This window comes from Micropterus salmoides, unplaced genomic scaffold (assembly GCF_014851395.1).
Source record: "Micropterus salmoides isolate LMB-PRFRI ecotype aquatic unplaced genomic scaffold, ASM1485139v1 Ms_hic_scaffold_10, whole genome shotgun sequence".
NCBI lineage: Eukaryota > Metazoa > Chordata > Actinopteri > Centrarchiformes > Centrarchidae > Micropterus > Micropterus salmoides.
The window spans coordinates 37,018,080-37,033,449 of NW_024040041.1; the positions used below are offsets into that span (position 1 = coordinate 37,018,080).

Here is a 15,370-nt window from a genome sequence, read left to right on the forward strand (position 1 = left end):
TTATGTTCTTGTTTTTTCAGCACTACACATTTCCTTTTCCTCTTTCTTTCTTTTCAACAATGTACCTCCTCTGTTGTGCTTGTCACAAAACACTGGGCTGAGTTCAGCCCCAAGATCACATAAAGAGATTAAACTTGTCCTTGCTGGAAAGTAAACTCCTTTACATCGGCGCCATTGAGCCAATCAGATTTCAGAAAATAAGAGGATCGGTCCGAGTTGGGAGGGGCCGCCTGTATCGAAGTATGAAGGTATAGGTTTGGCCCAGTCTAAAAGACACAGACCGTGTACACTGCAGCTGACCGGCCAACGCGGTCGCAAATCATTTTAAAGTTGAACATAAGAAACTGAAAAATAAAAACTCTTGAAAACCGGCTGGTTCGGCCTAAAATAGATCAGCTGTTCAGGATTGTTCCCACAACTCCCAATAGCCAATCCGCCCCTGCTAACACCTGCGCTGCTTCTCCCTCTCTAGAGGAACAAAGATTGGCAACATTTTAGAGAATTGTTTAGAAGCGTTACTGAAATGTTGTTTAGGAAAAGCTGGATAAGGGGATAAAAGGATCGGGGTCAGAGAATCATCGACCTTTCAATAGATTAAAATTATCTACCTAGTTTTATTTAGCAAAGCTTAAAAACATACAAAGCCTACGTCCAGAAACACTTTGAGATAGAAGAGAAGAGAATAAAGAAACCAAACAGAATTTCTGGGTCTAAAAAGCCATGAAGCTGTTCAGAAGACACTTCCTGCTGCTTCCTCTTGTCATTTGTCACCATCTGTAGACGGTCAGAAACTAAGCAACACACTTATTCACTGGTTATACAGAGTCTGCTAATCTACGGAAGCTAGCACTTTATGTGTTTATTTATAACTCTACACTATATTTCTGACCACTGAAAATTTAAGAAAACACATGATGATGATTATCAGTATTTTCATATATTCAAACTGATCCAGGAGCTGACTTCAGATCCATCATGTTATTGTTAAAGACAGCTGCTGTCACTCTGTTCACAGCTCAGAAGGCGTGCTCAGTGATGACATCAGCAGTGATGTCATCACACTTGCCATCCAATTCGTCACTTCCTCCAACCCGCTGGGTCATCTCCATGGAGACGGCTGGTTTGTTTCCTGTCTTCCTGCTGCAGCAGATGGACAGCATCAGACCAGTAGAGACGCAGTATGGACAGAAGACCACTAGATGGCAGCAGAGTCTGAGCACAGACAGAGAGGAGTCTGACGGAGGAGAACAAGAAGCACAGTCAGGTTTGTTGCCAAGTAGGTTTTTACGGAAGCCCTAAGTGCCCATCGATTCAAATGTTGTATTTACTCTGTTTCCCTTTGATAACAGGATAATTATTGAGATCTTGAGATAAAAAATTTTGTTTTCCCGTGCACACAATCCTGTGCCAACTGAGCTCACCAATTTCACTGGAAACTTTTCTGAAATCATCCTAAAGAAACAAACCTACCGACCCCTGTATTCAGCTATGATTTGTTATCTCAAGATCACGAGGAAATTATCCTGTTTTCACATGAAAACGGAGTAAATTCTATGGCCGCTTAGGGCTTCCGTAGTTTTACAACACACAAGGAATTTGCCTTTTTCGTGAGTAACAATAAAGAAAATAAAAAACAAGAACAGTAAAAGTCAAGAATCATAAACGTAAAATTGAAAGTTGAAGAATTAAATAGTTGTGTTTACAATGATTCAATGGGAGGGACAACTTATAACAGGAAGGAGGGGTCTGGACAGTTTGGTGGAATCACCTCATCAACACTGATTTATACCTTCATTTTATGTTCATTTCACACAGAAGGATCAACAAACAAATGTAGAACCAAATGTCATTCGTCGTGGTCTCATGTAAAATATTCAGTGTGAGAATCTAAGCTTTAAGAACTTTTGACCTTTTTACTTTATTATTAGTTTGAGAGCTGCAAGTTCAGCTTTAAAATTTAATTACTTGGATTGCTGATAACTGTAATGGTTGATTTTATGATTTTTATGAATTTTAAAATGAATCAGTTTCTATGGGATCACAGACTCAACAAGCTTATTGCTACAGCATATGTGCAGCGACAGACTCCATTCACGTTTTCAACTACTGAAAAAGTGTTGATTGTTCCAATTTGTACCTGGCATTTGCAAAAGATGTTTAGTTTTGGAAATGTTTATTTTCAAAGCGAAGGGATTTACAGTTTTTGGAGATTTCATCAGTGTCACATGGAGCAGAGCTTTTGGCAGATCAGATGTTTATCTAAACTGCTCCTGGTCACGCATATTCATCTCCATAAGCACATAGTAGGCATCAAAATGCAGCCATAAGCCTTTTCTTTGTCAAAATGCAACATCTTCCTTAATGGAGGTATAGTATTTTAGATTTACAACTTAATTAATAGATAACCCACAGTCAAGGTCTCATTCACTCTAATACAGCAAAAAATTAAACTGCAGACTGACTTCTCCTCACCTTCCTTATTCTTAAACGTGCAAAATCTTCCTTCATGTTTAGAAACATGCCATATTAGCTCATGCTCAAAATGCTAAAATACAAAAATCACAGCTGAAAAGCTTCATTTTTAAGGTAAATGCTCTATTTCATCAACAACAAGCGGTTATCAGACCTGGTCTGATCCGGAGAGACGGCATCCATCCCACTTGGGAAGGAGCAGCTCTCATTTCTAGAAATCTGGCCAAGTTTATCAGTGGACCAAATCCATGACAACCCAGAGTTGAGACCAGGAGGCAGAGTCGCAGTCTAACACACTTCTCTGCCCTTCTTTTTCAGCAGTTACCCACCCAAAACCCTACGCAGAGTCGCAGTCTAACACACTTCTCTGCTCCTCCATTTCAGGAGTTACTTAGTGAAAACCCTATAGTGACGGTGTCTGCCCCCCGACTATCGAAATTATTTAAATCAAAGGTAAACAGAAGAGGAGCTGTGCATAAAAACCTCATAAAAATTAAAACCACAAGAGCAATAGTGCAAACGAATAGGAGAGTTAAATGTGGACTCTTAAACATCAGATCTCTCTCTTCTAAAGGTGTACTAGTAAATGAACTAATATCAGATTATGATATTGATTTATTTTGTCTTACTGAAACCTGGCTGGGTGATGGAGAATATGTTAGCCTAAATGAATCCACCCCTCCCAGTCATATTAATACTCACATTCCTCGAGGCACAGGCCGAGGAGGTGGAGTTGCAGCTATCATCCACTCTAGCCTACTAATCAGCTCTAAACCTAAACCAAACTATAACTCATTTGAAAGCCTTGTTCTTGGTCTTTCACACCCAAGTTGGAAATCACTGCAACCAATTCTTTTTGTTATAGTGTACCGAGCACATGGCCCGTACTTGAGAATGACAGCTTCAGTACTGCGTTTATCTCTCTGTTAGATTCCATTGGCTTCTCTCAGAGTGTTCATGAACCCACTCACTGTTTTAACCACACCCTCGACCTTGTTTTGGTGTATGGTATTGAAATTGAACATTTAGTGGTGTTCCCACAGAATCCCTCTTTATCCGACCACTGTTTGATAACTTTTGAGTTTGTATTGCTGAACTACAAGATGTCTGTCTGATAGTGCTGTAGCTAAATTTAAGGATGCGATTCCATCAGCTCTAAATACATTATCTAGTCACAAAGTAACGGAGGACTCCTATGCTAATTTCAGTCCCTCCCAAATCGATCATCTTGTTGATAGTGCTGCAGGCTCGCTGCGAATGTCACTCGACTCTGTAGCCCCTCTAAAAAAGAAAATACTAAAACAAAGACGGTTAGCTCCATGGTATAATACTGAAACTCGCAAATTAAAGCAAATATCGCGGAAACTTGAGAGGAATTGGCGTTCCACCAAACTGGAAAATTCTCGTTTAATTTGGCAAGATAGTCTTAAAACTTATAGGAAGGCCCTCCGTAATGCCAGAGCAGCATACTACTCGTCATTAATAGAGGAAAATGGAACAACCCCAGGTTTCTTTTCAGCACTGTAGCCAGGCTGACAGAGAGTCACAGCTCTATTGAGCCAAGTATTCCCATAGCTCTCAGTAGTTACGACTTCATGAGCTTCTTTAATGATAAAATTCTAGCTATTAGAGACAAAATTCACCAAGACCTGCCCTCAATTGGCACCAACTTATCTCTTAACTCAGGAACCTTAGAAACAGCTGTAGAACCAGATACATGTTTAGACTGTTTTGCTTCCCTCAATCTTTACCAACTAACTTCAATAATTTCTTCATCTAAACCATCAACCTGCCTCTTAGACCCCATCCCGACTAGGCTGCTTAAAGATGTTTTACCCTTAGTCAGCACCTCTATACTAGATATGATCAATCTATCTTTATCAACAGGCTATGTACCACAGTACTTTAAAGTAGCTGTAATTAAACCTCTTCTGAAAAAGCCCAAACTTGATCCAGATGTTTTAGCCAACTATAGACCTATATCTAACCTTCCATTTCTCTCTAAGGTTCTGGAGAAAGCAGTTGCTAAACAGCTGTGTGACTTTCTACAGAGCAATAGTTTATTTGAGGATTTTCAGTCAGGATTTAGAGCTCATCATAGCACAGAGACAGCACTGGTGAAAATTACTAACGACCTCCTTATTGCATCAGACAAAGGACTTGTCTCTGTACTGGTTTTATTAGATCTTAGTGCTGCATTTGATACCATTGACCATCAGATCCTATTGCAGAGACTGGAACATTTCATTGGCATTAAAGGAACCGCTCTAAGCTGGTTTAAGTCCTATTTATCAGATCGATTTCAGTTTGTACATGTTAACGATGAGTCCTCCATACATGCCAAAGTTAGTCATGGAGTTCCTCAAGGATCGGTCCTCAGACCAATCCTCTTCACTTTATAAATGCTTCCCTTAGGCAATATTATCAGGAAATATTCCATAAGCTTTCATTGTTATGCAGATGATACTCAGTTATATCTATCGATCAAGCCAGATGAAACTCATAAGTTAGCTAAACTTCAAATGTGCCTTCAGGATGTTAAAACCTAGATGACCTGTAATTTTCTGTCATGCATTTGTTACTTCTAGGCTGGATTACTGCAATTCCTTATTATCAGGCTGCTTGAAAAAGTCCATTAAGACTCTTCAGCTGATCCAGAATGCTGCAGCACGTGTTCTGACAGGAACCAGGAAAAGAGATCACATTTCTCCTGTTTTAGCTTCTTTGCATTGGCTTCCAGTAAAATCCAGAATAGAATTTAAAATCATTCTTCTTACCTACAAAGCTCTTAATGGTCAGGCACCATCTTATCTTAAAGAGCTCATAGTACCTTACTACCCCACCAGAGCACTGCGCTCCCAGAATGCAGGGTTACTTGTGGTTCCTAGAGTCTCCAAAAGTAGACTAGGAGCCAGAGCGTTCAGCTATCAAGCTCCTCTCCTGTGGAACCAGGTTCCAGTTTGGGTTCAGGAGGCAGACACCATCTCCACATTTAAGAGTAGGCTTAAGACTTTCCTCTTTGATAAAGCTTATAGTTAGGGCTGGCTCAGGTGAGTCCTGAACCATCCCTTAGTTATGCTGCTATAGGCCTAGACTGCCGGGGATTTCCCATGATGCACTGAGCTCCTCTCTCCTCTACTTTCTCTCACTCTGTATGCATCCTCAACCCATTATTGCATGTTACTAACACAACTTCTGCCCTTTCTGGTAGTCTTGTGCTTTCTCGTCTCTCTCCTCTCTCCTATCACTTCCTGCAGGTTTTCTGGCTCTGGAGCTGTGGAGTCTGGATCTGTGGTTGCGGGTCACCTGCTGCCCCCGTGTTCCTGCTCGACACCCTCTGCTGCAACGACTATTGTTACTAGTCCTATTGTTATTATTGTTATTATAATCATTAACATTATGACTGTTACCATTAACACTACTATAAATATCTGTACCATTTTTCATTTAGTCTATAGCAACATCACCTTTACTGTCTGTACCTCTGTGTGTGTGTATATTGTGTAGGCTGCCTCCCTCCCCTCTCTCTCTCCTTACATCCCTCTGTTCCTCTCCTGCTCTCTCTCTCTCCCCCTCTCTCTCTCTCTCTCTCTCTCTCTCTCTCTCTCTCTCACCCCAACCGGTCGAGGCAGATGTGCCGCCCACCCTGAACCATGGTTCTGCTCGAGGTTTCTGCCTCTTAAAAGGAAGTTTTTCCTTGCCTCTGTCTCCTAGTGCTGCTCTTGGTGGGAACTGTTGGGCTTCTGTAAATAGCATCACAGAGTACGGTCTAGACCTGCTCTCTTATGAAAAGCGCTGTGAGATAACTGTTGTTGTGATTTGGCGCTATATAAATAAAATTGAATTGAAATTGAATTAGTTTGATCCCCAGCTTGGGCGAGAGTGTTAATTAGTCACAGCTTCAATCTTTCACACGCCTGAGTGGTGTTTGACCATAATGACTACCAACACAATGTTCAGTTTGTTCAAGGGGGTAAGCCAGAGATCAAACAGTGAAGCCGACCAAAGACGGTTCCATGTAGGCCCAAAAATCCTGTCGCACATGAGATATGTAACCTTATTGCTTGGATTATAAACTCTGTGTGAATCTAGCCAGAAGACTTTTGAATTACGGTGTTTCTGCTTTTGCTCTACGTCATCAAACCACGGTTTTGCTGCGCGATCATGCGTAGTAGACACTGATGCCAAAAGGAAGTAGCCCTGTAGTAGTATTTTATTGGTCCAAAACTGGCTTCACTGCTTTCCATTCAAATCAGCGGGGTGGCTATGGCTTGTACTATGGAAGAGGATTAGGGCCACATGTGAAAAATGGGAATTCTAACATTAAACTCGGACGTCAAATAAATATTTAACATGTGGCCCTAATCATCTTCCGTATCCTACTAATTGTAGTGATTTGTGTTAAATTTGTATATTTACAAGCACAACACTGCTGTTGAAGCTGTTTGTGGTCATCGAGTGCATTCTATTGGTACATTGGAGGCATTTCATCTCACTGACCCAAATCAGATTAAGCAAGTAAAAACCTTCTTCTAATGGTGTATCTTAATAGTCCAGTGGTTCAAATCCTACTCAGGGCATGTTAACCACATGCAGTAAACTGGAACGTTATTTGCTGACCAAGGCTGTGGATTTAGGTGTCACAGGATTGAATAGCACTAACGGCTACAAGCTCTCACATGCATTTTCTTTAGGAAATGTCCATTCTAGTTAATGTTTTGTCCCAGTTGATCTTATTCTGATATCATTATTAGGGTTAAACCTCTGTTGCTGTTCGACTCTTTCTGTATCTTTCACTTTTCACAACCTCACCTGCAGAAACAAGCAGTCCACTCAGCAACACAGCCGCACCTGCAACAGGTAGAAAGAGGTCACTAAAGGTCAGAGGTCACTAAAGGTCAGAGGTCAACAGACAGACCGACAGACTTCCATCAGCTCACCTGCAGCAGTCAGCACAGCCAGACCTACAACAGGAGAACAAGGTTTACTAAAGGTCAGAGGTCAGCAGGTTAACTTTGTATTCAAATATATAAACAGTTAGTAGCAGCATCTCATGGTGTTCATCAGTAAATGGAGTTGGCTCAGGTGTCATCATGTGACCTACAGGTACATCACATCTCCCCCCATATACAAGCAGCTGTTACCATGGGACTGAGGGTCTGTACTTCACATGACCACACCTGAAGCATCTCCAGAACTACCAAGCAAACGCCATGAGCTGATGAAGACCATGAGATGTGGCTGAAAGCTCTGGAAAAGCTCTAAGTGGGCACTGAGTTAAGATTATATTGTCCACCTCTAAAATGTGTGATGTTGGCAGTAACAGAAATAGCAGCAACAAACTCTCTGTAGAGAAAAGAAACTTGTCAGAGAATCAAAGTCAGGAAGGTTTAAAGTAAGGAGAACATTTCCATCCTGAAACTGAACACCAGTGGAAATTAAAAGTCCAGTTGATGAAGCAGAGTTTCAGTTCAGACATCAAGCAGCAGCTGCTTCACTCATGCTTCACCATCACTGCTCAGGTGTAGAACAGGTGTGTGTGTACCTGCAGTGTGTTTCCTTTGAGCAGATCTGACAGCATCTGGATCAGCAGGAAACAAACACAGATCAGTCAGGTTATTGGAAATGGAGATCAGAGAGCATTTCTCACGGAGCTGTGTGATAGACGGGTCCCAGGTGTCCTGAGGACGTCACTGATTGGACAGGAGTCCAACCAGTCCCAGGTTGTAGTTCAGTACAGACCTGCTGACTGGATCAGACACAGTCTGGTTCCAGTCTGTTCACATCAGGTGAGTCTGACAGCTTTCATACCTGTTTGATTCCTGCGGAGCAACAGAACTCCGACCAGGACCAGAACCAGTACCAGAAGAACCAGAGAACCCACAGCTGCACCAAGTGGAGGGGAAAGAGGGGGGGAAGCTGGGGAGGAGAAAGGAGAGGAGGAGGAGGAAGAAGAAGAAGAAGAAGGAAAAGGAGGAGCGGATGTACAAGTAGAAGTTGAAGGGGCAGTAGGACCTGGAGGAGAAATCAATAGAACGTGTTTCAATACTGTGATCATTTTATTATCAGGTCAGCAGGTTAGGATGCTTCTCAGTTATCTTAATTGCACCCAAGTGTCCTTCATTTGCGTCATTTCCTTGTGTTTCAGTCCCGCCCACAGGAACGAGAAATAAGATGTTCTTTCCTCCAAAGCGTCACGTGAAGCGACGTCTGTTTCTGAAGATGGCTGAGCAGCTTTAACAGCTGGAGAGACTTCTGATGGAGCTTGTGTCTGCACACGTATGCTGATACTAATAAAGTCTCACAGTTATCGCTGTACGTAGTGATATTCTGATTGTGATTTAATCATTGACTAATTATTGAAATTTGATCATGTTGTCCTTTGATTTATTAGGCAAAATGTTTCAGGGGAAATTGAAATGATGACGCTTTCATTCATACATTACATCAGCTGATTTTACTCACAGACCTGCTGGCTGCTTTCATCAGATGTTATCTGAGATCAGCTGCATGTGCAGGTTTCTTTTCCTTTTCTTACTTCTTCAGAGACTTTGGTGCAATTTAGTGACTTGTTTAGTACGACTAGTTTACTACGTTTTACTGTCGTCTATTTGGACTAAACAGTCAGGAATGATCAGCCTCATGTGACTGAATGGAAATAATGATAAATGACTGACTGACAGACTCTCCAAATCTCTCTGACATTTTCTCTGACTGCACATGTCTCTATAATAAAGGTTAATGGGAGAAACAACAGAGTCATCTGTTTTACTAAATGCAGAAAGTTGTTTGTGCTCCTTTAGTTGTTCAGACCTACATTGATCACAGATTTTAACTACACAGTGAATAAAATATAAAACTTTGATACACTTTTTATCTGTTATCTGTCTTCAATTGGTATGAAACTCATTTTATGTTGTATCAGATCAGTTTGTGCTGCTACAGCGTCAAATCAGTAACAACTCAATCCAATAAGGGGGCGTGTCGGTCAGTAAAAGACTTCTGCGAAGGATGCACTTGTGTATCCTGACTCCTCGTGCCCAAATAAGAGCTTTGGGATGGTCTGCAAGGAGCGAAACTCAGGTTCAAGCGAGGAATGAGGATTTGACAAATAAGGGAATTGAGAAGCACACTTAGTTCATATGTTTTATTATTAAGTGATGTCAGTGTCCTGACCTGTGACACTCAGCCATCTCCGAGGAGATTCTTCAGTCTGATCAAAATAACACCAGTAGAGACCTTCAACAGACTGATTGATGTTCCTGATGGTAAACTGTCCTTCAAGATCAGATCCAAGTTTAGAACCATCCCTGATGAAAAAGGCTTCGAGTGCGACCTGATCTTTGGTTCTGCAGCGCAGAGTGACATCACTTCCTGCCACCACAGGACGGGCAGGAATCTCCAGAATAACCTGAGAATCTGAAGAAGAAGAAAACAGAGTTAGTCCATCAGACCAGAACCATATTCAAAGTTAGACCTGTCAGACCAGAGTTATTTACAGACAGTTACATCCTGACCTCTGACACTCAGCCATCTCCGAGGAGATTCAGCAGTCTGATCAAAATAACACCAGTAGAGACCTTCATCAGACTGACTGATGTTCCTGATGGTAAACTGTCCTTCAGGTCCAGATCCAAGTTTAGAACCATTCCTGATGAAAAAGGCTTCAAGTGTGACCTGATCTTTGGTTCTACAGCGCAGAGTGACATCACTTCCTGCCACCACAGGAAGTGCAGGAATCTCCAGAGTAACCTGAGAATCTGAAGAAGAAGAAAACAGAGTTAGTCCATCAGACCAGAACCATCTGTCCATCTTCAACAGAGAGAGAGTCAGTGATTGTTTTCTCTTCCATCAGCTCACCTGCAGAATCAGTCAGTCCAGACAGCAGCAGCACAGACACACCTGCAACAGGAAGACAGGGGTCACTGAAGGTCAGAGGTCACTGAAGGTCAGAGGTCACTGAAGGTCAGAGGTCACTGAAGGTCATGGGTCACTGAGGGTCAGAGGTCACTGAAGGTCAGGGTCACTTAAGGTCAGAGGTCATTATAGTGGCCAGTGAAATGAGGTATTAAAACTTTTAATTTATTCAATGAACGGTCTGAATTCAAGAATAAAATAACAAGTGAACGGTTGATCTTTTTTTAAATCTCCATTTTAATTATTTGACTAATTGTAAATTGTTGTTTCAGTCATAGCCTGTATAAAAGAAGTGGACGTAGCCACGGTCACATCACCTGTTGGTTTGTGGACTACCATTTTGAAGCCTTGAGTTTGGCATCTTGGGATGAGAGGGTGGAGCTAGCTAGCTTGGCTAGCAAGGTGCATCCCTAGTTAACGTTAACTGTCATATTAACGGTGATTTTAATTTTGGCTAGCGAAAAACAGGCTGTAAACTAAATTTTCCTACAGGAAAATCTTTTAGTACAACTGAATGCTGAACAAGACGTTTTTAGGACTAAAATGTTGCAGTTAACTTTCATGAAGTGAAACAGCACCCAAAAAACAAGTTCACAAGGTAGCCCCGCCCTAAAGCCTCCCCTGCTTCCTGGTCTCTGTTCCTCTAAATGGGACCATAATTTACTAAATGAACATCATGCTGTGTTGAAGAAGACTTGAAACTAGCGACTGAGACCAGAAACTCATCAGGAAAGTGTTTACTGAGGGAATAAATCAGCTGAGAAGTAGAAACAGTTTCTCACAGACTTCTATACAATCACACTTCTTTCTGCAGCTGCTGGAGTCGCCCCCTGCTGGCTGCTGGAGAGAATGAAGCTTTTATGGCTCTTCAGCACTGGCTTCACTTTTCAGACCCAGAGTTTCTTTAAAGAGGTAGTATTATACTTTTTAGGCTTTTCTCTCTCCTTCATTTAGTTATATCTCATCTTTTTTGTGCATGGAATAGGTTTGCCAAGTGAAAAAGCCCAAAGGGAGTTCCAATCCAAGTCTATGTTGCCAAGCCGGTCGGCAACATGTACAGCTGAAACGAAGCGGTGTTTACAGGCTTCTCATTGGCCCACCCTTCTCTGCTTCTGATTGGCTAGTAGTTCTTAACTAGGAACTGAGCATGTGAAACTCCCAACAAAGATAAATTTAGAGACAAGATGTATCACTCCATAGCTAAAACGAAGCCTTCAACACAGGCTGAAATGAGGAGCTGCACCAATGTGCAGTATGATGGTGGTTTTGGTACAACCTCTAAATAAGATTTTGAACCTGAAAATGAGCATACCACCTCTTTAAAGATGCACTCAGTATCTGGTCGGCATTGTGTCTCCTGCCCGTTGGCCTGGAGTGAAACGTAAACACTAACCAGAATGACAGATGTAATCTCAGGGGACTGAAGTCTGATCAGAAATAATAAAGAGAGAAGTGTGAGGGAAACCTGACTGGAACTGGTGTCTCCAGTATTCAGTGTTTCAGGAATCAGCAGTTTGATTGTTTTTCTGATTCTTCATCAGGTTTGGTGAAACTCAGTGTCCACATTAATAACCATGGAAATGTCACAGTTAGAGAGGAAGTGACACATGAAAGCCAGATAAGATCAGAATGTCTCAGCTGAGCTTTCCTGTGTGAAAAGAAGAACTTCAGTGGTGCTAAAAACACCTCTGATCACAGCTACAAGCTGTCTAAGGCAGCTGTCCTCGACCACCAGAGGGTGGTGAAAACTGCTCAGCACATCCATGAACGGGACCCGTTCATCCATGAAGGACCTCTACACCCAGCAGTGCAGGAAGAAGGCCAACGAGGGGAAAGGGGACTAATTATGCATGGCCCTCATGTGAGGAGGGCCCATAGAGATACTATGAATAGCCGTAGATGCTGGGAAAGTCCCATACAGAATGCCTATGTAAAGGTCCAGAACTTTGTGCCACACCCCTACCTGCAGCAATAGAGTCAGGGACAGCTTCATCTCACAGACCATAAGACTGCTGGTTGAGCTCTCAACAGCGCTTTCTATCAGAACCAGTTTCAGCATTCAGCAGTTTGACCTACAGTAACTCATCTGTTGAATGGGACCACATCGGCCAGCCTTCACTCCCCACAAGCATCAATAAGCCTTGGCCACCCATTTCCCTGTCGCTGGTTCACCACCTTACCTTCCTTAGACCACTTTTGATAGGTAATGACCACTGCAGACCATTTTGGAGAGCTCTGATCCAGTCGTCTAGCCATCACAGTTAGGCCCTTGTCAAAGTCACTCAAATCGCTACGCTTGACCATTTGGTTTGGTGCTATGATAACGAGATAATCAGTGTTACTCTCTTCACCTGTCAGTGGTCATAATGTTATGGTTGATCTTTGCATATTATATTTAATTTCTGAAAATATTCTATTCCTATATTTTAACTTCAGCACTATTTTATGTCTCAGATTCTTTCATTTTACTTGCACTTTTCCTTCTACACTTAGTGTGAGCATTGTTTGAGGAGCCTGAGAATTAAGAATTTCATTGCAGACGACTGCTTCACCGTAATTGTTGAGCATCTGACAATAAAGGAGGTGAAGTTGAACATTAAGGGCCTGATGAGACGAGGCTGTACGTACTGAATATCCTTGATTCCACCTTAACCTCATTAATTATCTGTCTTCATCCTCGGCTTTTCCTTTCTTTGCATGTTGTTTTTATTTATTTAGTTTGGATTGTAGCTAACTAGCATGTGTTGGCACGTAGCATTATTTATTGCTGGACAGTAACATCATGTGCATATTTATTATGTTGTATGAATTATGAAATATCTTTTTAACAGGGAGGACAGAAATTCAGTGAAAGTCATTGGAAGTTGTTATCAGCTGCTGATCAGTGAGCCTGTTCCCTGTCAAACAAACTGATCAAAACACAGAAAGCTTCTTGATGGTGGAAGAAATGAACCATGTGACTGCAGCGTTCAGCAAAAAGCTTTTTCTATCACTTCTATTAAAGAGGAATAGTTTCGTCTTCTTTTTCCTCTGTATGAGTGCAGACACTGAAGTATGTGTTGGAGCTGTGATGGATGGATGGATGGATGGATGGATGGATGTGTTGGACTCACCGAGCAGCAGAGACACAGATGAAGCCTTCATGTTGTCTGGATGTCGACTGTCAGTCAGTCTGAACAGCAGAGTGACGCCTTCAGCTTCACTTCCCTTTTAACACAGTCAGCGCTGCATGCCACCCTGCTGCTCATGATTGGTGCTCGAAAGCGAGGGCGGGGCTACCTGTTTTAATGGGATGCAGTGTCGTGTATGAAGCTAAAAATCCTCCTCAACAGGAACTGGAGGTTCAGTTTTAGCTGCTCTCCAATGAATCAGGTACAGGAGGTTTTGGACCCGGGCAGAGCAGGTTTAGTATACTTAATTATAATGAAAAGCAAACCAAAGGGTACAAGCTTATGGTAACTGAGGTAGGTAAGGGTTAAGAAACCAGCTAAGCACTCCAGAACTGAGGCAAACAAATCCAGTAAGGAAAATAATCCAAGTCCAAAACTCAGAAAGGAAGTCTATGAAACCAGCCATAGGGGAAATAACTCAGAGAAACACTAAAGATATCACTGGAAGGCTAGACAGACAACAAAAGATGGAGATAACGAGATACAGGTGAAAACAATACCCATGAGGACCAACTTAACACAATAAAATAGGAATTTACAAAAATCTAAATCACAACCACATACCAACCAATACCCCCGCCGACGGAAGTCAGTAAAGTCACAGAAAGTCCATGAAAAATCAGGTCGGTGGAGTAAGTTCCAAAAAATGGATTCAAGGACAAGTGTGGAGTGAGCTGAAGAAATGAGCAGGTGCTCAAAGGTGGATGGCCAGTGACCTGGACAGGGAAGGAGCAAGAGAACTCAGGCGACAGCCTGGAGGCATTAATGAAGCTGAACTGGATGTCAGAAAGGCTGAGTGAAGTGGCAGGAGGTAGAGATGTGGACCCAAAATGCAGACACCAGAACAAAGGAGGTTCAGTTGATGATATTTTAATACAGTCCAACAGAAACTCACTGGCTTACACTTGGTGTAGCAGTCCAAAGTCCAAACTAAACAGCAAAATCCAAACAGGAAGCAGGTCTACACTAACATAGAGACATAGAACTAAGGACTAAGACACAGACACAAGGAGAGAACAGACAGGGCATAGTGATCACAGGGGGAGCAGACAGAAACTAACAACAACCAAACAGAGAAACACACAGGGACTAGGATGAAACAGAACACAACGTAGACAAGACCAAAATAATAAAACCCAGAAGTACACAGACCAGGAGTAACTCTAGAACATGAACTAAGGCTCATGACTAAGAACTAAGACACAGGACTAAGAACTGAGGCAAATAGCTAAAATGCAAGACTAAGAACTGAGATAAGAGACAAGACCGATACTTACTAACTTAAACATGCAAATTAACAAAATACTAAACTAAGCTAATGAACATAAACCCCTAAACAAGATCACAGAGGCAATGGGTAAAACAGAAAGGACAATAAACAAAATAACAGAAAAACACTACACTGATGTACGGAGCATTTACATTTACATTACTGAAACCCAAGGTCGTGACACTGGAGACAAGGCAGGCAGCCTGGAGGCAGAACAGATGGGCAACCAGGAGGCAAGACTGAAGGGCAAATCAGGTCTGGAGGACGACCGAAAAGAGATAGGTGATGAAGGCGGAAACCCTCATCTGGCCAGCTGAGTCTCTGGGGAGCTGTACAATAAAGTCTTTGGAGCGTTGATCAGCTGAATCTCAGTGGAACTGGCTAACAACATCTATGGATCACTGATCAGCCGGGTCTCTGGGGAGCAAAACAGCTGAATCTCTGAGGAACTGGCAAGTGCTGGGCTGCTCAGTTTCTGGGGAGCCAGGCAGCAGGAATTCCACAGCTCTGGGCTGCAAAGTCACTGGGACGCTAGGCAGGA

General features: G+C 42.3%; 1 protein-coding gene across 2 annotated transcripts; it reads right to left on the bottom strand.

Annotated features, from left to right (window-relative positions):
- Nucleotides 1-252: 252 nt before the first annotated feature.
- Nucleotides 253-13,580, bottom strand: LOC119896233. 2 transcript variants are annotated; one of them, XM_038709740.1, is made up of 9 exons: nt 13,503-13,580; nt 10,333-10,374; nt 9,990-10,232; nt 9,649-9,891; nt 8,284-8,487; nt 8,018-8,053; nt 7,413-7,436; nt 7,285-7,323; nt 253-1,234 (listed from the first exon to the last, which is right to left on the bottom strand). In XM_038709740.1, exons 1-9 carry the CDS (start codon nt 13,531-13,533, stop codon nt 1,017-1,019), a joined length of 1,080 nt encoding a protein of 359 aa, XP_038565668.1. In that variant the 5' UTR covers nt 13,534-13,580; the 3' UTR covers nt 253-1,016. The 2 variants fall into 2 exon arrangements, with proteins under 2 accessions (XP_038565668.1, XP_038565669.1); XM_038709741.1 differs by lacking the exon at nt 9,649-9,891 and having other exon boundaries at nt 256-1,234.
- Between the last annotated feature and the right edge of the window lie 1,790 nt (nt 13,581-15,370).